The sequence below is a fragment of the Bactrocera dorsalis genome, chromosome 3, assembly GCF_023373825.1.
Source record: "Bactrocera dorsalis isolate Fly_Bdor chromosome 3, ASM2337382v1, whole genome shotgun sequence".
NCBI lineage: Eukaryota > Metazoa > Arthropoda > Insecta > Diptera > Tephritidae > Bactrocera > Bactrocera dorsalis.
The window spans coordinates 22,068,269-22,091,512 of record NC_064305.1 but is presented as its reverse complement, the minus strand read 5'-3'; the positions used below and the strand labels follow the sequence as shown (position 1 = coordinate 22,091,512).

General features: G+C 30.1%; 1 protein-coding gene across 50 annotated transcripts in view; it reads right to left on the bottom strand.

The window, feature by feature from the left end:
- Nucleotides 1–1,719: 1,719 nt before the first annotated feature.
- LOC105224521 (Down syndrome cell adhesion molecule-like protein Dscam2) overlaps nt 1,720–23,244 on the bottom strand; it is a 158,160-nt gene continuing 136,635 nt past the window's right edge. For 34 of the 50 annotated variants that reach the window (XM_049453268.1, XM_049453276.1, XM_049453280.1 and 31 more), the window contains 10 exons: nt 22,551–22,763; nt 18,559–18,714; nt 14,571–14,708; nt 12,881–13,188; nt 12,629–12,809; nt 12,390–12,548; nt 12,124–12,141; nt 9,146–9,212; nt 8,106–8,117; nt 1,720–4,438 (listed from right to left, as the gene is read on the bottom strand). In XM_049453268.1, the coding sequence (XP_049309225.1) occupies nt 4,363–4,438; nt 8,106–8,117; nt 9,146–9,212; nt 12,124–12,141; nt 12,390–12,548; nt 12,629–12,809; nt 12,881–13,188; nt 14,571–14,708; nt 18,559–18,714; nt 22,551–22,763 (1,328 nt within the window). In that variant the 3' untranslated portion in view covers nt 1,720–4,362. Of the gene's footprint in view, nt 4,439–8,105; nt 8,118–8,905; nt 9,087–9,145; nt 9,213–12,123; nt 12,142–12,389; nt 12,549–12,628; nt 12,810–12,880; nt 13,189–14,570; nt 14,709–18,546; nt 18,715–22,550; nt 22,764–23,244 lie in introns of those variants that run through there. The other 16 variants (XM_049453288.1, XM_049453290.1, XM_049453284.1 and 13 more) reach the window with 15 other exon arrangements.

The window sequence follows — 23,244 nt, the reverse complement described above, 5'->3', positions numbered from 1 at the left end:
ATTTTTAAAATAATCCAAAAAGAAGAAAAAAACAATGATATTTTAATTGAAAAATCAAGGTCATATATTATTTAGCAAGTAAAGCATTTCAATTTTACAAAAACAAAATTCGAGTACAGCTTAACGGTAAAATTAACATCAGAAACTTGTTTATCATTTAAAGCTAAGAAATCTTAAAAAATAATATATAGTATAGTATACGCGATGTAAAATATATAAATTACAAAATCGAAAAATATGTAGGTAGAAGAAAGAAACACACTTCAGTACCTAAGCATTTTGAAGACACAAATACAAAAGCAGAAATAATTTAAAGCTAACTAAAGTGCGTTTTTCAGTGCAAAAGTGGAAAGTGTGTGCGAAATTGTGTTGTGTTCGTCGATATTTTGTATAATACAAATTACAGTGTAAAAGTTACAGGGTTGTATTTGTGTAATGGCATTTCTTCAGTGCATAAATTACATGTAAAAGTGACAATTAAAAAAAAAATGTACAAATATTTTTTACAATTGCAAACTGAACACTCAACGTGGAATCGAAGGGTTGCATTCAATTTTTGCTTTGTCTTTGTAGGAAGAACTGGAAAAGTTTCGCGTAATTTGTGCGTGACAGAAACTTTTTTCGATACTTAAACAATTTGGTTTATGTTTACAAAAATAAATATAGTCTAAAAAATTATGAGCTTTTGCAAAAAGTTATGTGCATTGCATTTTTTTTCAAACAAGTGTTGCAAAATGCAAATAAAAAAAATGGAAGAACATTTTAAGATCTAAATTATAGTTTAGTATATCGCGCTTTTATGAAACTTACAGTGAAAATTCGAAAATAAATTTTAGGTGCCTGGCAGTTGTACAGCTTGTACTTTTTTAAATATTACATAATTTAAATTTTTTTTAAATTTCAAAATTTTAAAATTTCTTTATTTGAATTTTTTTTCAATTTTTAAAAATTTCAAATTTTTTTAAAATTTCAAAATTATTAAATTTAAAAATTTCATAATTTAAAAATTTAAAAATTTCATAATTATAAAATTTAAAAATTTCATAATTTGAATTTTTTTAAATTTCATAATTTAAATTTTTTTAAAATTTCAAAATTTTAAAATTTCTTAATTTGAATTTTTTTTTATTTTTTAAAATTTCATAATTTACAATTTTTTTTAAATTTCATAACTTAACTTTTTGATATACATATGTATAAACATATGTAAGTTTCAAAAAATCTAGTCTATAAACTAACACTCAGTTTTGTAAAGGCAATTTTTTAATGTATAAAATATTGGAAATTTCAAAACTTTTCTGTTTTACAAAAAAAGTGTGTAAAAATTTTTATAAATATTTTTTAAAAATTTTCTTAGTTAATAGCCAAGCACCTGCAATGAGTAATCAGAATTGCATATAGTAATTAAAGAGAAATAGTCTGGAAATATTTTTCATTAAACATTTTTTTCACTCATTAATCTTTACAGATTTACTTACAATTAGGAATTAATGACTTTCTTGTTAACGCTAGCAAACAAAGCTTATATCACTCATTAAAACAATTAGCAAATCGCGTGCAAATCTATTTAATTAAAAAAAAAATATTTCAAAAAATAAATATTTTCCAATTTTTTAAAATTAATTTTGCCGACTATTTTACCAAACCCTTGAGTCACAATGCAGGATTGAATTTCATGGTGAGTTATTATTCAATTGTTTTACTTGTTGTTATAACCAAAAAAAAATTTTTTTTTATTATAAATCGAAATGTCAAAACTTTACACTCCGCGACAGTATGTCAGCATAATTTTTGTTTACTCAAAAATCTTAAATTTTTAATTTTCTTGAAAACTCAATGCTCTTTAAATATAAAAATACGATTCAACTAAATTTAGACATTTTTAAATTATAACTTAATTTTAATAGGACACAAACAGCGCTTTGCTATTGTTTTATATATGCAATACATGTTGACGAAAAAAAAACATTTATGTATATGATAATTAAAAAAATGCAAGCTCATAATAATTTGAGTTAAAATTTACATAAATTGCTTTGCAAAATGGCAAATAGATTTAAACTTAGCAAATATAAATAATATTATGCGTTCCTATGCACGCTTTTTAAAAATTTGATTAAAAGTAAATATTATTAAAATAGTTGAAATTTTTTATTTTTGCTGTAGCAGTAAGCAGCAGCAACTGGTTGCGCAAACAAATAATGCAAAACCTAAATAGCAGAATAAAATTGTATAAAAATGAGTATATAAATTTTTTTGAGAAAATGTTTGCGCAAACATCTTGCGCAAACCTTATAGTTAAGTCACCAAAGTGAATGTTGTTTAAAAAAAAAAATGAACATTTTGCGCAAACTTTAAATGAAATGAATGTTGTTGAAAGAAAATTATTAATTTCATTATTTGTGAAAGAATACGCGCAAAAGTTTGTTATAAAATCGAAATCACTTTATTTTACTTGCCAGCTGCAATAGCAAGATGTTATGAATTATTTTGGAAAAGATTTGCGCAAACGGTTTGCGCAAACTTTAATTTAAAACACCGAAACAAACAATAAAATTTAAAAGGCATAAACATTAAGTTGGCGCAAGCATTTGGCGAGCTAATTAGCACAAGCTTAGCAAAACTAATTATTTACTTCCGCAAATATTTGATATAAAAACGAACTCGCTTTATTTTGCTTGGTGGTTGCAATAAAAAGTTATGAATCATTTTGGAAAGCTTTAATAAAAAGATTTGCGCAAACCGTTTGCATAAACTTTATATTTATAACGCCAAAATAAACAAACTTACAGACACATGTAACTGAAAATTTAAAAAGCACAAAAATCAAATTTGTGCTAGCACTTGCGGAACCTAGTTTGCGCAAACTTGGCTAAAACTATATCATTTTATATTTAACGGAATTTAAACCTTTGCATATGTACACAACACATATAATAAAAAAAGGTTTGCGCAAATTTTCAATGCATAGCGTTAAATAGGTTATCTAAAAAAATTACGCAAACTTAACATAGTTCTGCATTAGCTTGCGCAAACGAAAATTATACACTTGCCGCTAGTCTATCTTGTGTGTCTGTGAAATTTTCTTTGTCTGTAGTGTATTGTTTAAATTGCTATTCTTGCTGTCTTTGTTTGTATTTTTACTTATTTAATTACACATAAAAATTGATGGCTTATAAAAACGCAATTGCTGCAACTGTTCTCTCCATTCTCTTAACTGCATTTTCAACTAGTTTATTACAATAAATGCTTGATCATTTAATATGTACGAGTACTTTGTTTTGTTTGCTTTTTTTAAGTAAAATTTGGTTTTGTTTTATTTTTATTTTTGTTCTTTTTGCGCACAGCAAATAAACAAAAATAATATACATTGTATTTGTTGCTGTTGTTGTTTGTAAAATATTTTACTGGTGTTTTCGTCTTTATGAAGTAGTTGTTTCGCATGCTCTTACTCTCTTTCAAACGCCGCTTTGCTCTTTTACTTGCTTGCAGCGTTCTTTGCTTAATTTAATTTTCATTTTTTTATCAGTTTCTTTTCACATAGAACATTTAATAATAATAATAATATATGTATATATATACTCATTCGTTTTTTTCTTGTTGTAGTAATATTAATAATATAATTTTAAGCATATTTTGTATAATATAAATACGTTTCATATATGTATGTATGTTTATGTAGTTATGCAATATTTTTCTCTTTCAAATTTCGTCATACAACTCCTCTGCAACTTTTGTTTTTCTTTTCTTTAAAATTTTAAGCATAACTTTTTCGTCATCATTAACTTATTCGTTACGTGTTTAATTTTTTAGAAAAAAAAGAGAGAGAGTGTGTGTTTTGTTTTATTTTTGCATATACGATTATTTAGTTCTCCATTTACATTTACTGTGATGTCTCTTGTGATATTATTTTATATGTTTGTCTCTTTCGCACAAATGACGCCCGTGTTCCGTGCGTTTCCCGCTCACACACACTTCCTCTCCTGTTATCTTACTTATGTATACAATGCGCTCCCTATCTTCCTTACGCTGCCCTAACTATTGTGAGAGCTTTGAGTTTACGTCTAAGTTACCGTTTACTTGTGCTCGCTAACTCTTGCTAGCTATTACTCACGCTCTCTCTCTCTCTATCTCACTAACTATACGTAGAACGCTCACACGCTACATAACTCTGCTCTATGCACCAACTAATCCACTGAAAGAAATTATTTGGTATTTACGTTGCATCTGCTGCAGCTACTCTGACTAGTGGAGCTTGGGAGGTTTTACATTCATTCTTTACTCTTCATCTAATTGTGTTGTTGTTGTTGTGCTAGTAAATTGTGGTGATGGTTGTTGTTGCTACAGCTATCGGTTTACAAATTACACTGCCATAGTATCGTAGGCTGTGAATCCTGCGCCACTTTGTTGTTGGAGTTGTTTTGGACCGGCTTCGTTTCTGTTTTTTTCGCATTGATTTTGCGAAATTTGCGAAAAATATGAAAAAATCATTTATTAGTAAAAAATCATAAATACTTTTCGTGATAAGTGTTCTAAATGCGGTGAATAAATTACAGTTGTATGATATGCTAGTTTTAAGTTCTGCAATATTAAGCTCATTCATAACTCATTACGTTCGTATAAATATTAGTTTAGTTAATATATTTTACTCGCTTACAGTTATAAATACAGTTAGGGTTTAATCGTTTAGTAATATACCGTTATGCAAAATGTGTATTTTAAGAGGCGACAATTTTTTTGTAGATTGCACTTTTATGGGTTAGAAATCCAAAATTGGAGATTTTAATTCAAATTCAGCAGAATATATGAAGTAACATCAATATTAAAGTTATATTGGAAGAAAAACCTCCCTCAGAAAGATATACTGGATCCGCTACTGGGTTATAAAATATATCGAAATCGAGATTTATCAAGTACATGCTATATGTATGTCTTGTAGTTAAGACTACAACATACAATAACTGAAATATAATAAGAGCTAGGTTAGCTGGAAGTGACAGAAGCATCACTCTCGAAATTTTCAACGGTGCCGAAACATCTGCTGCTTACTACTAGAGAAAAGATAAACACAAGCTGTTTTAGTGAAAATATGCTAATGTTGGTTTATTTCAAAACAGTTTTTTAATTGAAAGAGAAATATATCTCATATTTGTATATTTATTTAAACGACTTTCCATACATCAACCAGAAGTTTAACTACCACTTATCGGTTCAGTGAAAAAAATTTTACCGCTAGTAGGTTTTATAGTTCCGACAACTCCCTCTAAACAGAGTGTTTCTATTTTTCTGCTTGACTACAGCAGAGTTTAGCGGAGATAAACTAAGGCCTGCAACAAAAACTTTTCCGCAGCCCAGTATATTCGAGAAAGTTAAAATAAAAAAATTGTGTTTCCGTGAAACATTCGTAGCCTCTTTTGTTGAAAAAGTAATTGAGGTATAGTTATGATATTTAAAATGCTGTTAGAAATTTGCTTATAATACTATTTTTTAAGCTTTTCATTGTGAATTTGTGAAAAAAAGATTAAAGCGCTCATTCAGTTTGTAGTAGTAAAAGCCGATAGATGGTTGAAATCATATACACATTTTTTGAGTGTAGCAAAACATTCCATTTGCTATTCTTAAGTGTTTCGTGTTATTAATAGTTATTCATTAAATCCAAGTGGTGTCAAGTAAAAATTAAAAATTGAAAAAAGACTTGGTCCGTAATTTTCCAGTATTTAGCTACTAGGGAGTTACGCAAACGTTTACTATATTGCTTTTTTCTATGGCTTACTCGTATGAAGTAGCTTATTGCAATCTTTGAAATCAATTATTCGTTACAGGAAATGTTGGAAGAGGCAAAGAAAAAACATTAAAATATAATATTTAATATTAAGAAAACTTTTGACATCTCCAACGCCTAAAATTAAGGACTAACAATCTGCCTGTGAGCTGACAATATCTTTTATGGCTTCGTATTGTACTTTATGCCATGTACACTGTACACAGATTCATACGGCACTCATTACCAAACATGAGTTACAGCAAAAGTAAAAGATAAGAAAATAGAGAATGGCTTTATTTTGACAGTAATTTTTCTAAATCATTGAATATCCTTACTTCAAAGATCTCTGTCATAACTAGTTTTTGATTATAAATAGTAATCTGATTCTATAGATTATCAAGTTCAACCAAATGATTTTTATTTTGTGGTTACCTCTAGTTTATGGACAGGTTTTGTAAGGGTTATACATACATATGTATATATAAAGGCAAAGAACTCAGGTGAACAAAAATTTCATATGATTACGAGTGATGTTTTTCAATAGCCGTTTTTTGACAGATCCCGCGTAAGTCCTGTCAAGTTGTTATGTTAGTTTTGTTCAGTAATGCTTGCGATTTCATCATGGAAAGACTTACGTCTGAAAAACGTTTACAAATCATTCAACTGAACTTAGGGTAAACATAATCGGCCTACTGAGCGTACTATTCGCAACACCATTGGAGCGTCGAACTGATATATGGAACGACTTGGCGCATTTCACGTCAAGTTCTTAAATTGAAAGCATACAAAATACAGCTTGTGCAAGGACTGAAGCCGCTCGACCTTCCTAAACGGTTTCACTTCGCTCTATAGGCTACTTAAAAATACCACGTTTTTGAGCCAAATTTTATGCAGTAATGAGACCCATTTCTGGCTCAATAGGTATGTAAACAAACCATTTTACAGCATTTGGAACGAAAGCCAACCTGAAGAGTTTCAAGAGCTGTCATTTCCTCTAGAAAAAATAACTATTTGATGTAAATGTAGGCCGGTGGAATCATCGGTCCATATTTCTTCAAAAATGATGCCGGTCAGAACGTAACCATTAATGGTGGGCGTTATCACGCTATGATAACCGACTGTTTGATGCCTAAAATTAAAGTTTGTGGTCTCGGTGACATTTGGTTTCAACGAGACGGCCCCACTTCCTACAAATCGTTTCAATCAATGGATTTATTGAGAGAACATCGGTGAGCAGATAATTTCACGATTTCACTAAGATCATGTGATATCAGACCATTAGACATTTTCCTGTAATGATATCTAAAGTTTGAAGCCAATGCAGTCAATCACGCTTCGATCCAGGCCTTGGAGCAAACCATCACGCGTTTCATTCACCATTTATCAGTCGAAATGTTTGAACAAGTCGTCGAAAAATGGATTCAAGAGATGGTGCATCTAGACGTAGCTCCGGCCAACATTTGAAAGAGGTTATCTTCAAAAAATAAACGCCAAAAAATGTTCATTCAAATAATGATTAACATGTCCCATTAAATTTGATATTTATGTGTTTTTTCTTAAAAAAGAATTTATGAAATCTCAAAATGGAATTATGTGTCCAATGAAATTTCTCTCTCTCTTTCTTTATTTATCACAAGGGCTTAATGAAATTAAAAATTATGCTAACTCAGAGAATTTTCTTCAAGTTTTATGTACCTAGCGCCTAATAAGTTCATAACTAATATGTTTTGATAACTACACAATTTTGTAAAAAATTTAAAATATTTAACCTGAAATACAGTTTCGCGTCATGTGCATGTAAATATGTAAGCAAAGAGTTCTTTGTATGTATGAGTGTCAGAAACATACTCAACAACCAAAGCTTACACTGCAAATATTTGTATGTGTTTTTACGCTGCTATTTGTATATATTTTAAAAGCATATACCGTTAAACTCCATATACAAACGTTTATATTATTATAATATGTATATAATATATATGTATGTATGTATATACTTATTGGAATTTTGTAATAATCAAACTGTGATTTGCCGTTCAACTCAAACACAAAATACAACAATAAACATATGTAAATAACAACAAAAAGTTTAAACTTGAAAATTAAACATCTTTAAATAAAACAACACACAAACATGCAAATAATACTACTAAGTTATTAGCAAAACTACGAGTCAAATATATTTTACCCGTTTAATCATATCTTACTATGTGGCTACGCATGCAAAGAACAAGTAAATATAATAATAATATTTCATATAAAATTGGTATAAATATATGTTATTATTTTTTGACAAATACACGCATTAACAAATTACACCATTTCTAAATAATCAACTTACAATGGCCGTCGACTATGGTGAATAAGTACGAGTGGTTTTTGTAGGTGGCAGAAATTGGTAGTAGAAGTAGTTTATATAGTAGTAGAAGTGGGTGAGTTGTACATCAGGAATTAAATAAAAAAATATAACCAATAAAAAATTAATTTTATTATTAGTCGAAAATGTGTGCTTTAACTTTACAGCAATTTAAATTTTTTATGTTTACTATTTTAAATTGTTATTATTTTATATTTATATTTTTACTTGATGCTAACAATTTTTTAAAATATTTTTTAAATCAATTAGTTTTTGATTAAAAAAAATTAAAATGTGATTTAAAAATGCTTTAAATTGCACAATAAACCATAATTATTTTATTTTAAATTTTTTTAAATTGTATAAAATTGTGGAAATTTTGGTTTTCAAGGTAAAATTTTTAATTTTTATGCATTAATTAAATATGTTGAAGATGTATTTTATCAACAATATTATTAATTAATATTTTTAGAGATTAAAAATTGCCCAAATTTTACAAAATTGTGTAAATATGTTAAATGTTCAACTTAACTTTTCTCATTTGAATTACTTTTTAGGATTGATAAAATTAATGAAATTTTTATGTTTACTAAAATTGTCAAAAATCGTAAAAGTATGTGCTCAAATGTTGTATGTTTTTTATGTAAAATATTACTTTTTTATTTCAAAAGCTTAATACAATTTTAAACAAATTTTTATATTTTAATTTTTAGTATTTTACATAAAATTTTTTATATATTTTTTGATTGTTTTCAAGTATAACATTGCGCAACTAACAAATATTAAAATTCTTGTAATTAATTGCAATTAAATGTAATAAATATACATTTTTATATTTATTTGTGTCTTAAAATTTTTAGCTTGGCCCAAAAACAAACCAGACCACAAAAAATATGATTACTTATTTTAAGCAACTGCAACTACTTGAAACTAATATATAATTGCTGCGTGTAACAAATTTATAAACTTAAAAAAATATTAAATTTAATTTTTGTTATTTCTTTTGCGTGCCTTAAGTAATTTACCTTTCAATCAGTTTGCGCATTTCTTCAGTTGTACGCTGATCCTTTTGCAGTGGGGATCTTTTGACAGCTGCTTACAGTTAAATTTTTTAGTTTATGTGCATATATTGAGTATTGAAAATCAAACGTTTCCCAAACGTTAGCACAAATATGTATATTTAGTTTCAGTATGATAAAGTTCCGAAATAATATGTTAAAAATAAAAAAGGAGAAAGAAAAGTTATATAAATCAATAAATTAACCAAAATAAAGTTCATGTAAATTCCTAGCAAACTTACAATTGTAATGGTTTCAAATACAATTTCAAGGAATTTTTCAATATTTCTATTTCGCATTTAGCAGTATTTGACATGAAAATACTTAAAAAAATCATATTTGTTTTTTTTTTTAATAATTTATTTTTTGAAAAATTTTTTAAAATTGTATTTTCCATTAAAAATATTTCGCATGTGCAATTAATTATATTTTCTATGGAGCTTAAAAAATCTACAACAATAATTGTGCAAAATAAAAGGTTTTCGAAGTTAAGAAGATCATTAAAAACGATTTTAAACGATGCTAATTTTGGATGCTTTGAAATAAGTAAAGCAATTTTTTAAAGAGACATTAATTAAATTCCAAAAATATTCTTTTTTTGAAACGAGTGATTTTTTAATATTTTTATATATATTGTATATACATTATATCGTCACCTCAAATGCAAAACCGTTATTAAAAAACACGTTCTATCAATTTTTGATCTTAAGACGGCAAACCTCAGCGGCACTTTTCAGGTGCTTAATTTTTTGCATACTAGAAAGTGAAAGAATCCGATGGAATTCAAAATTGCCTTATTTGGGAAGTAGGCGGAGTTGTAGCGAAATCGGGCAAGGTAGTGTTATACATTAAATTTGGTTGAGATTGGCAGTGTAGGTCTTGAGGTATGGATTTACACCCAAATGTAGAGGGTACCACATCCATCGTCCAATTTTGACCCCGAATCAACACGTGCCCCCTGCTACTGCCAAATTAAAGTTTTCTATCTTAATTTCATGCTTGAGTTATAGCTCTTTAGAGATTTTTAGATTATAGGATTACACCTATCTACGAATTTTTACTCAACTTATCGTTTGCACACACAGACGGACGGACAGACAGAGTCACTCGAATGTCAACTCTTCCCATCATCTTGATCATTTATATATATGCATATAACGGGTAGGCCATCTAACGTTTTAAATTTGAAATATATATATTCAGTAAAAAGTCTAAAATTTACGAAATGGGTCGCTATTCACTATTCTACAGTTCGCAGATTGGGCAGAAGATCGTTTGACCGAGGATGGTCAATGCCATACAGCAAACATTACACTCAATCTTTTACGCCCTATCTTCGAAATTTAAAATTTTATATTGCCATCTAATCTAATTATTCATGAACAAAAAAATAAAGCAAGTACATACAAATTTATTTCGAATTCTTTTTTTTATAGAAATTGTGAGGTATTCGATAATGAAAATAATTAGTTTTAACATACATTTGTACTTAAAACATAATAAAAAAATACATATAATATTAAAATTATAAAAATGTATTTTTTTTTAATTATTTTGTTCATCATCCAAACTTTCTATTTTTCTGTATTGTGAAATCAAAAATAAATTTCGACTCTAGCGAATATACATATAGTTGTAAGTACATACATATATTAAAAACTTGTTTCACATATTCTTTTCTATCTTTAAAACTACAAATAATAAATTGCTACAACTACACATAGATTTACTAAATTAACTTAGTTTTTTAATATGAAATGTGCATGCTAATGCCACATATGAGGTGTGATGTCGTCAATGATGGTAATGACATATAATAAATATAAACATGGAATTATTTTAAATAAAAATGTATGCTTAAACATTAAAACTAAAGCCCGCATTAATGTTTTTGTTTAATCACAGACAATAATTTGTTATGAACAAAATAAAAAAAAAATTAAAATAAATTTTTTTAACCCAAAACATATACATATGTATGTATATAAACACAAGAACAGTTAATAAAAAAATGTGCTTGAAAATGAAATGAAAAGAAACGGTGCAAAATTATATGAAGAAAATGTTGAAAATAACCCAAACCGTCGATGCAAAATGTAAACAAAACTTTAACCAATTTGTATAATTTTAACAATAAATTAGACACAAATTATTTAGCAAAACACAGTATGAATATTTGAAAACACTTATATGTAAATAAATTTAAAAAATCACATTTTTTAGAAACATGAAATGCATTCGTTTAACGCTGACATGAGTAATCACATGACACTCATTCGATGAGTAACGATGAGCGGAGCCGAATGATGACTTATAAACAGTTTGAATTGTAGGCGGTTCAATGAGTAAGGGGCGGGCAAAACATGTAACGCGATTAAATGCAAACTAAAAGCAGTGCGAACACATTTTTTATGATAATTTTTGTTGGCAACACTGCTTTCAGTTGAAAATATTTTGTATAAATAAAAATAAGCTGTCATTTCTCATAAGGTACTCTTCATTATAAATAAATAGAATTCTTATTAAACACATATGTATGTATAAATTATATTTTAATGCTTGTATATATGTATGTATGTAAAACTTATTAACTAAAACGCTTAAAACTCCATAAACGTCGCATTTGGGGCTTATGAAAAATGAGCAAACGAAAATTACCACGCGCTATGCGCATTTTTGAGGTTTGATGAGTGATATGGTGACTTGGCGTGTGCAACTGAGAATTTCGAAAATTTTTTTAAACTAATTTATGACAAAGTATTAAACTTTTTATTGCATAAAAGCATATACAACGACATTTTTATATAAAAGAATTGCGCTAAAAATGCGTGGTTGGGTAACTAATTTGAAAACAAAACAAAAATGTTTGCGTGAGAAATTTTAAAATAACAACAACTTTAACAATTATAAGATTTTGAAAATATTCCGATTGCTTTTTCACTCACCCTCATTGGAGTCTTCTGCTAATATATTTGCATTATTTTTTCCAATTAAATTATTAAAGACACAAAAATAGCGTAAATTAGCGTAAGTTTGTGTTAAGTACAAAGAAAAAAATATTTGGAAATGCGTTTAGTAGTCACACATTGCAAAATGCCGTTATACTGTACACAAAATAATTATAGCAATTTATTTCAATACATATAAACCTTTAAAATAACTTTTTACTGCTAGTTATTGCCGAGCACTTTCAATTATCTTTAAAACTTACCACCATAATTGCCGCGTGGTCCATGATCGCGATCACATTCAGCTTCTGAGATTTCATTGCTCTCCTTGGAGTCGTTAAAGGACGAGTTGCTCATGTCGTGGTTGCGTGGTGGTGGTGGTGGTGGTTCTGGCGAGCCATTACCTGGATTACGTGCAGAACCTAATTAGTAGCAGTCACATTAAAACCTTCTAAAAATATCCCCCTACTTCAACACCACCCAGACTTCGGCACACACTTACCAACACTACGACGTCCCATGGAGCCACGTGAGCCATAATGATCATATGGTGTGCCATATGGACCGCCATATTGTGATCCATATTGATCCTCTTCGGGTGCGCAATTAGCGGGATCATCATATTCGGGTCCGGGACCAGAGTACAGACTGCCGCCTTGCGAGTTGACACGTGTGTAACGACGCTGTAAATTCAATACACATTTTTTTGCATTATAAATTATTGTTATTTATGTATGTATATGTGTGCACTCACATATTGATCCTCCTCAGCGCAATTGGCTGGGTCATCATACTCCGGTGCTGGTGTATAAATGGACGATTGTCCGCCTTGGCTATTCTTGCGTGCGTAACGATTGGCGCGTGGCATTGACTGTGAACCGGAACGTGAGTGTACATGTCCAGGGTGTCCGGGTGGTCCCATGGTGCCTGCGTGTCCGGGTCCAGGTGCGTGTCCATTTTGGTGTGGGAAGGTTTGGAAATTCATAGCCTTGGTGGGATCCATTTCTTCACGGAAGCCGAGCAAGTGGAAGGTCGCATAGGGGCAGATCTCATCTTCCATGCCTTTTTTGTTGTTGGAGTTGTTGTTTGTTTAAGAAAATTTCGTATAAAAAATTTTGAGTGTTAGTAGTTTTCGGTTTTGAAATTTTTAAAATTAAGGTGTATTGTTTTTGTTTTGTGGGTTTGAGGGGTTATGTTGTTACTGTTGTTACACTGTACTGTATTGAGTAGTTATATTATAGAAAATAGCATGCATCTCTTTAATATTTTTAGTTAACTATTTATTAATATACAGACAACTTTACATACATAATATTTATGTACACCATTACTTACTGTTAGTATTTGTTAAATACGGTAATCTTTGTTTGAGTGCCCACAAAAATCCAAAAATGTTAAATATGAATTTTTTTCAAAGTTTTAGAAAATAAAATAAAAAAAATTATAAGTGTAAATAATAGTACTGTTAAAAATTTTTATACGAGCGATACCACGATTTCAATAAAATTAAGCGCTTATTATTTTTTTGCTTCGAGTTATATTTTTAAGTTAAGCTTTTGAACTGTAGATTTTTTCCAGTAACCAAATTTTTTATGCAAAGTACAATTTTCGCTTCAAAATATAACCAGATAATTTAAAAAAAAATTTCCATTTCAAAAAACAAAAATTTTCATTTAAATTTTTTTTTTTCAAGACTAAATTTTCTAAAACGTTGCTTGAAATAAAAAACCTATTAAAAGATGAAAAAATAGATAAAAATTAATTTTTTTTTTAGAAAAACCAAATTTTGTTTTTTCCATAATTACAGTTTTTTGTTTTTTTTTTAACCAAATTGTTTTTTTTTTAATTAAAAAAAAAACAAAAAATCTAATAAAAAAATTAATATTTTTGCTCTATTTTTAATAGATTTTTTATTTTAATTAAAACTTAATTTTGGTTTTCTCAACAATTTTTCTAAAAAAAAACAACATACATATGTATATGTATGTAGTTTAATTTTTTTTCACCCATTCTTAATGGATTTTTCATTTAAAATGTTTCAGAAAATTTAATCCTTGAAAGAGAAAAAATTTAAAAATTTAAAACATTCAAAATTTTTTCTAAAAAAAAATTTTAAAATTTTATTTTTTTAATAGTTTTTTTCAAGAAAATTTAAATTTTTTTAATAGTTTTTTTCATTTAAAATATGTTTTGGAGGTTACCCACCTTATGAAATTAAATGATTTCTTATTTAAATTTAATTACTTCAAATATTTTTGAAGCTAAAGATCGTTGTTTGATTAGTATTTTTTATTAGTGGCATTCAATTGAAAATAATTAAAAAAATAATAGTAAATATGAATAATACAATTTTTCTCAAAAAAAAAAACAAAAATAATAATAAAAAATTAACAAAACACAATTAAAAACCCATAAACGCCAATACCACCCTTGTTAACGCCTACCTGGATGTCTATAATGACACTGTACATCTTCGGGACCATAATGATTACCGTGCAATGGCACTGGTGGGGCCTTCAATTCCTCATACAAGTTAGTACGGCGTGGATCCCAGGTCGAGTGATTTGAGCGTATGCCACGTGCTACTCGAGTACACATAAATGATCATAGCACAGCATAGCCGAGCATAGCCAATAGATGCATACAAGTGTTGCGTGGCATAAGCCCATGGTTTTAATAATACACCGTAACATTTCATATAAACCGTTATGTATATGTTTACAGTGTGTAGTTTGCGTTTATTTGTGTAAATGTTTGATTGTTTGTTTGTTGTTTTTGTTGTCATTTTATTTTATATAATAAGTTTTAAAAAAATTTGTAAAGTAAAACATGTTTTATAAAACATCAAGCGGTTGCAGGAGTAAAAAGCCATATGAATCAGGATTTTGTCGAGGGTTGGGATTACAAGTAGGCAATTTTCAGATGATGAACATAAAAATAAACAAAAAATAAGATATCTTTGATTAAAATATTATAAAAAAATAAAAAAGGCTCTTCAAATAATTGTGCTAAAGCATTATGAGTGGAACAAACACTTTTTTATCAAATATTTTTATTTATTTATTTATTTTTCGTTCTATGAATGGTCCCGACAAGTGAACAGAAATTTAAGTTTGTACATATAAAAAAATTTAATTTTTAATACTGTAACCTAAGGCAGACCTAATTCTCTGACGCAAAAGAACAAGCTAGTACGATGAGGAGCAGCGTTTGCAGTGGAGAGATATCAAATTGCCTACCTCGCAACGTTACAATCGACCACAACACGTGCGGGATGGGATAGATACCGAGAGCTGAAAAGGGAAGCGAGACGCATTTACAGACAAAAAGAGAGAGAGAGGACGATTGCGAGAGTATGAAGAGCTTGGCAAGCTGGCCGACAGGGCTCGGAAATTCCATGAAAAGATGCAGCAACTAACAGAAGGTTTCAAGACCGGAGCATACTCTTGTAGAACCCCCAGAGGTGATCTAGTGACTGATGCCCAAAGCATACTCAAATTATGATGGGAACACTTCTCCAGCCTGCTGAATTCCAGTGAAAGCATAACGCCAAGAGAAGGTGAACCCAATTCTCCAATCGATGACGATAGAGCAGACGTTCCACTGCCCGACCATAAAAACTTTCGAATAGCAATTACTCGTCTGAATAACAACAAAGAAAGTCCGATAAAATATCCCCAACGATTGGAATTAAAGTGTGCTCTGCTCAATCCACAAAAAGGGAGACCCAGAATCTGCGCCAACTACAGTGGGATAAGCCTCCTCGCATTTAAGGTTCTATCGAACGTATTGTCTGAAAAATTAAAGTCCACTGTCAACAAACTGATTGGACCTTGGAAAAGACCCGTGAAAAGAGGATAGACACACACTTCCTGTTCGTCGATTTCAAAGCTGCTTTTGTCAGCACGAAAAAAAAGCTGCCTTTATGCCACTATGTCTGAATTTGGTATCCCCGCAAAACTAATACAGTTGTGTAAACTGACGTTGAGCAATACCAAAAGCTCCGCCAGGATCGGAGGACCTATGGAAGCTGTTCGATACCAAACGAGGTTTCAGGCAAGGCGACTCCCTATCGTATGACTTTTTCAATTTACTGCTGGAGAAAATAATTCGAGCTGCACAGCTGAATCGAGAAGGCACAGTCTGGCGTAGGCAGATGATATTGACAACATTGACCTTTACAACTGCGCCATTTGATCTGCTTTCTCCATACTGGATAAGGAAGCGAAGCAAATGAGTTTGATAGTGACCGAGAGTAAGTCGAAAAATCTCGGCGACATTTGGTTTCAACGAAACGGCACCATTTCCCACACATCGCAATGGATTTATTGAGAGAACAGTTCGGTGTGCAGTTAATTTCATGTTTTGGGCTAGCCGATTGTGCCCAAAAAATAAGGTGACATTGTATTTATTTTGGAAATTCTTCTTTATTTTTTCTTCCAAATCAATTTCATCCCCTTCAAAGTAATCCCCTCCCGATGCAATGCACTTATGCCAACGGATTTTCCAATCTTCGAAACACTGGTTGTAGTCGCTTTCCGGGTGGGCTTCAGTTCCGTCTTCGCTGCGGCTTGAATCTCCTCTATCGTATAAAAACGGTGTCCCCGGAGCAATCTTTTGAGCTTGGTGAACAGCCAGAAGTCACACGGCGCCAGATCAGGTGAATACGGTGGTTGCGGAACGATATGGGTTGAGTTTTTGGCGAAATTATCACGAATTTTTTTCCAAAAAATTCAATGTTTTCGGTACCAGTCGAGATTTGACGCGCTTGAGGCCCAAAACATCCTTCTAAATGGTGTTGGCTGAGCCTTTCGATATGCCAACTTCATCAGCAAGGTCTCTAATTGTTAATCGACGGTTTTTCAACACCAAATCTTTGATTTGTTGAACGGCCGGCTTAGACTCACTATACCACTTGTAAACATCTTTTTTAGACATAGCCTCATCACCAAAGGCTTTCTGCACCATCCTCAACGTATCCGCAGCAGAAAATTGATTCCGTAAACAAAATTTAATGCAAATTCTTTGCTCAACAAATTTCGACCTCGCAAAAACGAAAAACTCACTTTTAGCAGCTCACAAAACGACACGTATCTCAAACACTAATAAATATTTTGACATGAAATTTGACACAAATGTTACTGACAGTACTACCAACCTACAAAAAAAAAGGAATTCTCCAAATCCCTCGACGCGCGCTGTTTAAATTCAAATGTCACCTTATTTTTTGGGCATATGCAAAGTCTAAAGTCTATGTGGACTATCACGCTTTAATTCAGGCCTTGGAGCAAAAGATGAAGCGGGTCATTCGCCAGTTACCAGTCGAAATGCTCAAACGAGTCACCGAAATTTGTATTCAACGGATGAACCATCTGAGATCATCAAAAAATTAATGCCAAAGAGCGTTCTTTCGTATAATAATAAACATTTGCCATTAAATTTGTTTATATGCTTTTTCTTAAAAAAAAAGTAGGGAACCTCGAAATGGATCACCCTTTATTTCACGAATTCATTAAGTCGTAAAGCTGTTTTTATTTAGACCCAAAGTAAGTTTCATGTTGCTATGACAACAGACCATCGTACTCTTTCTGATGAAATGAATTCATGCCTCTCTCGTTTTTTTTTACTTTCTCCGTAATAAATACATAGTAAACTATTTTTTCGTGTATCTTCTAAATTGTCATTACTTTGTGTTATCTTCAAACTTTTGGAACCAAAATAGCACTCAAAAGTTTAATTGTTGGTAGAAATTTTAAAGTGTTTTCTTTTTTCAAAATGTTGTTCCACTTATAATAAAGCAAAAGTAACAACTTACGACTAATTATCTAAATTTACTACAACATTTATGGAGCATGCAAGAGGTACAAATATTCAGCAAAAGGACATTACGAAATGTTTGAAAAGAAATAATCGCATTTTAAAAATGTAGCTGAAGTTTAAAGTTACACTGCTACACCGTAAAAAATTACTTTAAAAGTGCGTAAAAGGTTAGACAGAAGTAAGAATGAGTCGAAAATTAGCAAAATTCTAGTTTACATTAAGACGATTCAAATTACATTTACAGTTTTCAATAAAGAAAGTTGTAAATTCACAATATTTTTTTATTTTTTAAATTATTATTATTTTTTATTTCTAAAGTAGTTATTTTTCAAATTAATTTTCTTTTTGAAAATTGTTATTTTTTTACTTATTTTTTCTTTTTCAATTTAGTCCTTTTTACTTGCATTGCAAATGCGTTTGGCGCAAAGCGTATATGAATAACTAATAAGTCAAAAAATTGCATACAAATTTTCGCCAAAACAAAAGGAATTTCGTGACACTCAAAATATCGAAATGAAAATAACCGAAAAATCAATGGAAGAACAAGAGGATATTTGCTCGCATTAATAAATGTTGTAATTCGTAAATTTAGATGCTTACTTATCACTGTACCTCGCTTAATCCGGTCGCAGGTGTTGTAATTGGAGCCGGGCACTGGTGGCAGCTTGCGATTGGGTGGTGCAATATAGCCGAGCTCGTCACGTAAATCGGGTCGTCGTTTGTCCAATGTGGCGCCAGGTCCCATGGTCTGATTGTAAACTACATCGTCTAGAATTAATATATGATATGGCAAACTCAATATTGGGGGCACTGAAGATGCTTTTACCGTTTGACTTTCAATTGGTTTCTTTTCTAATTTAAAAAACTTTCTTACTTTACTTCTGTTTTTTCTTCTTTTGTACCGCTTGCTACCGCTTGCTTTGGCAGGTGTTTTTCAATTGTTTTTCTGGTTACAAAATCAATTAAATCATTTCGCACAAAATTGACTTACGTGTTACTATTTTTGTTTATTGCTAGTGAGTGCCAGAGTAAAAAAGAGAAATAGTACGAACCAACGAACGAGCTTAAAGGAATTAAGATTTGTGCAACACAACTTTTTATAAAAATTTTTAAAACTAATTAAAGGTGTTTACATACTTTTCTGCTCATTACATGTACTTTACGTTCCAATATATCTTCTTTAATATGTTTAATTATTTTTTTTTTTGATATTTTATATATAAAAAATATTGTAGTAAAAAGATTTTCAAAACTTTTTTCATAAATATACCAACATACGTATATACGTTTAATTCAAAAATTACGAATAATATTATGAAATGTATGATTGATTTATGATTTCGAATGTTATGCTTACAATTTTTTGGGGTGGAAAAAAGTTGCCAATTATTTCGAATTTCAATATAATTTGCTGCTATGAATTTCGATTTTTTAGAAAAGCATCTTAGTTTGGGGGTTTTGGGCGTATTATTTTTAAATATTCAAAACTTAAACAAAACGCAATGCTATGTAGTTACAGTGTCATGTTGTATAGAAATTGAAGTTCGTGATAACGTTGTGGAAAATTTGTGAGTTTTGAGGTAGTTAATTTTTAGAGGAAACACATACAGAAATTTGTATTCGAAATATGGAAAAATCAACTTAGTATTTTTAAGTTCGAATAATCAATATAGAGAAATAGTAAGAAAAAAGTGTTGAATTCAGAATATAATTGGTATGTAGGTATGTATAATATCATAGTTACAACTAAAACGTACAACAAACCATATCGGTCCTAAGAATGAGAAAAGTAGATATTTATCCAGTTAAGGGTAGCTAAGGTTCCCGATAAACAGTGAATTGGTATATTCATAGCATATAAAAGCCAGCAGATATGATAGCAATTACTTTTACTAGACGTAATTATTAAAATAATTAATCACACAAAAAAACAACAACAACGAAGAAATGTAATTATAATGACAAACAGCCCAAGTTTCATATATACTCTTTTGGTAGGTAGAGTGTATGTTTGACGAAGCACCAAAGCTTAAGCTTTTGGGGGTCCATTGTGAAACAGATATACTATTAAAAGGGTTATATACAGTTAAAATTTTTCGATCGACTCTTTTTTTATTTATTTTCTTAATGTACATATTTAAGAATATGCACAGAAAATTTCATATCGTCCTTGTGAATATTTTCTAAGTTATACGCAAGTTTGAAAGGGCGTTTCAGAGTGTTTGGAAGTACAAGGCCAAACCTTACAACGCGTTTTTCTAAAAATGGTGTTTTTAAAATTGGTGACCAACATTACTCGAAAACGACTAAGCCGATTAATCTCAATTTTTAACACGAGTTTTTTAAATAAATTTTTAAATTATTTATTTATTTTTATCGAAGATTTTTTCTCACCGAAAACTTTTTTCTCATAAACAATTTAAGGCCTAAATGTTGGTCAAAAATCAATTTTTTTAGAAATTTTGTCAAAAAACATTTTGCTTATTCCTACCATTAATTGCTAGATTTAACATTACTTTAACAAAATCTGTTTGGTTTTTTAATTTCAGAGGAGCTCCCGAAGATCAGTTGTAGTTCTTTTCCAAATAAATATTTTTACCAACACTAAGTCTTAAAATACTGTTAAAAAATACCATAATACACATTTTTTAGTAAATAAATTTAAAAGTTTTCTCAAAAAAAAATTCTGGAAAATTCAGCCTTCTAACTGTATATAACCCCTTAACTTTCAAAAAAGAATTATAAAATTTATACTCTTAAAGTAAAGTAAATAGAAAATTTCGCAAAAAATTAAAGTGATTTTTGAAAATTCAAAAAATTGAGCTTGTTTTTAGAATATTTTCTGAAAGCTTCAAAGCACCGCAATAAAAGTGGAGGACATATAGGGTGGGCCATATAAAATTTTAAATTTCGAAGATAGGGCATAACCTCGTGATGATTGCACGTTTTTGTCGAACCAACTATTTTTGTTCAAGTCTTCCTCTTCAATTTGCTTGAAGAAAAATTCGGTTCGGTTCGCAATATCGCTCACCATTGACGGTTACGGTTCCTTCTTCATTTTCGAAGAAAAGTGGGCCGATTATTCCACCAGACCAAAATCCGCACCATACAGTGATTCGTGCTGGGTGCATTAGCTCCTCGACGATCACGTGCGGGTTTTCTGTGCCCTAAATGTGACAATTCTGCTTGTTAACGTAACCACGAGGTGGAAATGAGCCTCGTCCGAAAATATGATTTTTCGGTAAAATTGGCCATCCTCGGTCAAACGATCTTCTGCCCAATCTGCGAACTGTAGAATAGTGAATAGCGACCCATTTCGTAAATTTTAGACTTTTTACTGAATATCTGTCACTTTCCGAATGGTATTTGACGGTTCCAATGTCGAAATATAGATAATTCAAATTTAAAACGTTAGATGGCCCACCCGTTAGAACTTTTAGGAGAGCAGCCTGTCAGACTAGAACGGTCGGCTACTTCAATATTTGATCGAGTTTTTCTCAAAACATTGCTTTCAAGGTCGATGGTCCCGATTTCTCAGAAACTAGTGAAAGGATCTCATTGAAAATATGCATCTAATAGGATGACTTCGTGATTGATTGAAGAATTTTTTTTGTCGATTAGAACTATTTTTTTTTTCAAGGTACTTTGTGATAAATTTTTTTGCAAATTTCTTATGAAACTCTTGCATAGTTTAAAAAATGTTAAAAAAAAATAACTTATTTTATACGTAATTAGGTTTGCAAAATCATATAAAAAATCTTTTTTTTTTGGGCTTGCTATGAATATACCAATCTCCGTATTTAAAACACTTATTTTTCTAAGGGTAGGTATAAACAATTTGTTAATGAGATGACATGATGGACATAATTTTCAACACTTAAATATATAGCTGTACATATGTATATACAAATATGAGTAATCATTTTAACATTTACATTACTACAACAACGATCACGTACGAGTAAATATGTTTATATATGTATTCAAAAGTGCTATTAGTATTTTGTAATGGAATTTGATAAGGAGTTCTAATTTTAATTCTTAGCTGATTTCAAAATATCCGAGAGTAATTTGTAAAAAAAAATTATAACTGAAAGCAGGGTGTTTCAACTTCTTTACTTTTTTTACACTTCGTGTTACTGTTATTAAAAGAATTGTGAGAATGTTCGAAATTTCCATTGGATCATTTAGTACTTTCCGAATTTTGTGTTGGTATATTTGTGTTGTTTTTGTTAACTCTAATTATTTTTAAAATTGGCAAGGGTTCATGCTAAGTATTATGTTTTATATACAAGTGTATAAGGTTAGTTATAACGAATATAGCGTAACATTTAACACGAGAACAATTATTAACAGTAAATAATTTTTATACCGATTTTGTAGTGATTAGATGTTAATTAATTTCTTTATCAAGCGCCAAGTTGAAGCAATTTGGCGATGAAAATAAACTTCTAGTTAGAATTTTTCAAAACAGAAATAAAATATGAAAATATCATACTTTCCACATTAAATATAAAATAATACATTAAAGGAAGTTATGGTTATTATTATTCATGAAAGCACTTTGCTATGTATGTTTAAGCATAGGAAAATGCAAAACCTACAGTACACATCCTTTTGTCCTCCACGCAAGTCATCAGCACGGCGTCTGGAAAGCGCTACACATACAACAAGTATACCAACCGCTACCACAATGACTGTGGCTATTAAAGGCACCATAAAATTCAAGTCCAGCCATTCGGGCATCCATGCGGGCAGGCGTATACGCGTATTCAGATTGCCTGCACCGCGACCATCGTCAAGTGGTGCAATGGTGCCTAATTTTTCGGCGCACATACACAGTTTATGACGTAGTTTTTATGTTCGAAAGTAATTTTTGCAAATACAAACCCAGTTTGTGATTGTTTATTGTATATTTTAGTATATTATAGCGTTATTGCATGCATTATGGTAATGTTCGAATTTTCGAAATTGTATTTTCGAATATTCGAAATATTATTCATATCGATAATTATGTCAAGCCAAACATTTAAATAGTTAAAATTTTGTTCATAGTAGGGTACGGATGCATTTTTACAAAGTATTTAAATTTTTTTTCATGTTTTTTGTTGTGTCGAATTAGCCGAAATGAAAACAATAACAAACATAAAATTGGTTGTTGTTTTGTTGATTTGTTTAACGTAGTCATATTAAACGCATTATATAGAGAGAGTTTCAGTGATCGTAGAAATTTGTAATAACACAATGGAAAGAAAGAAACGAAAAAAAGAAAATTCGATTAATTATATTCAGTGAATA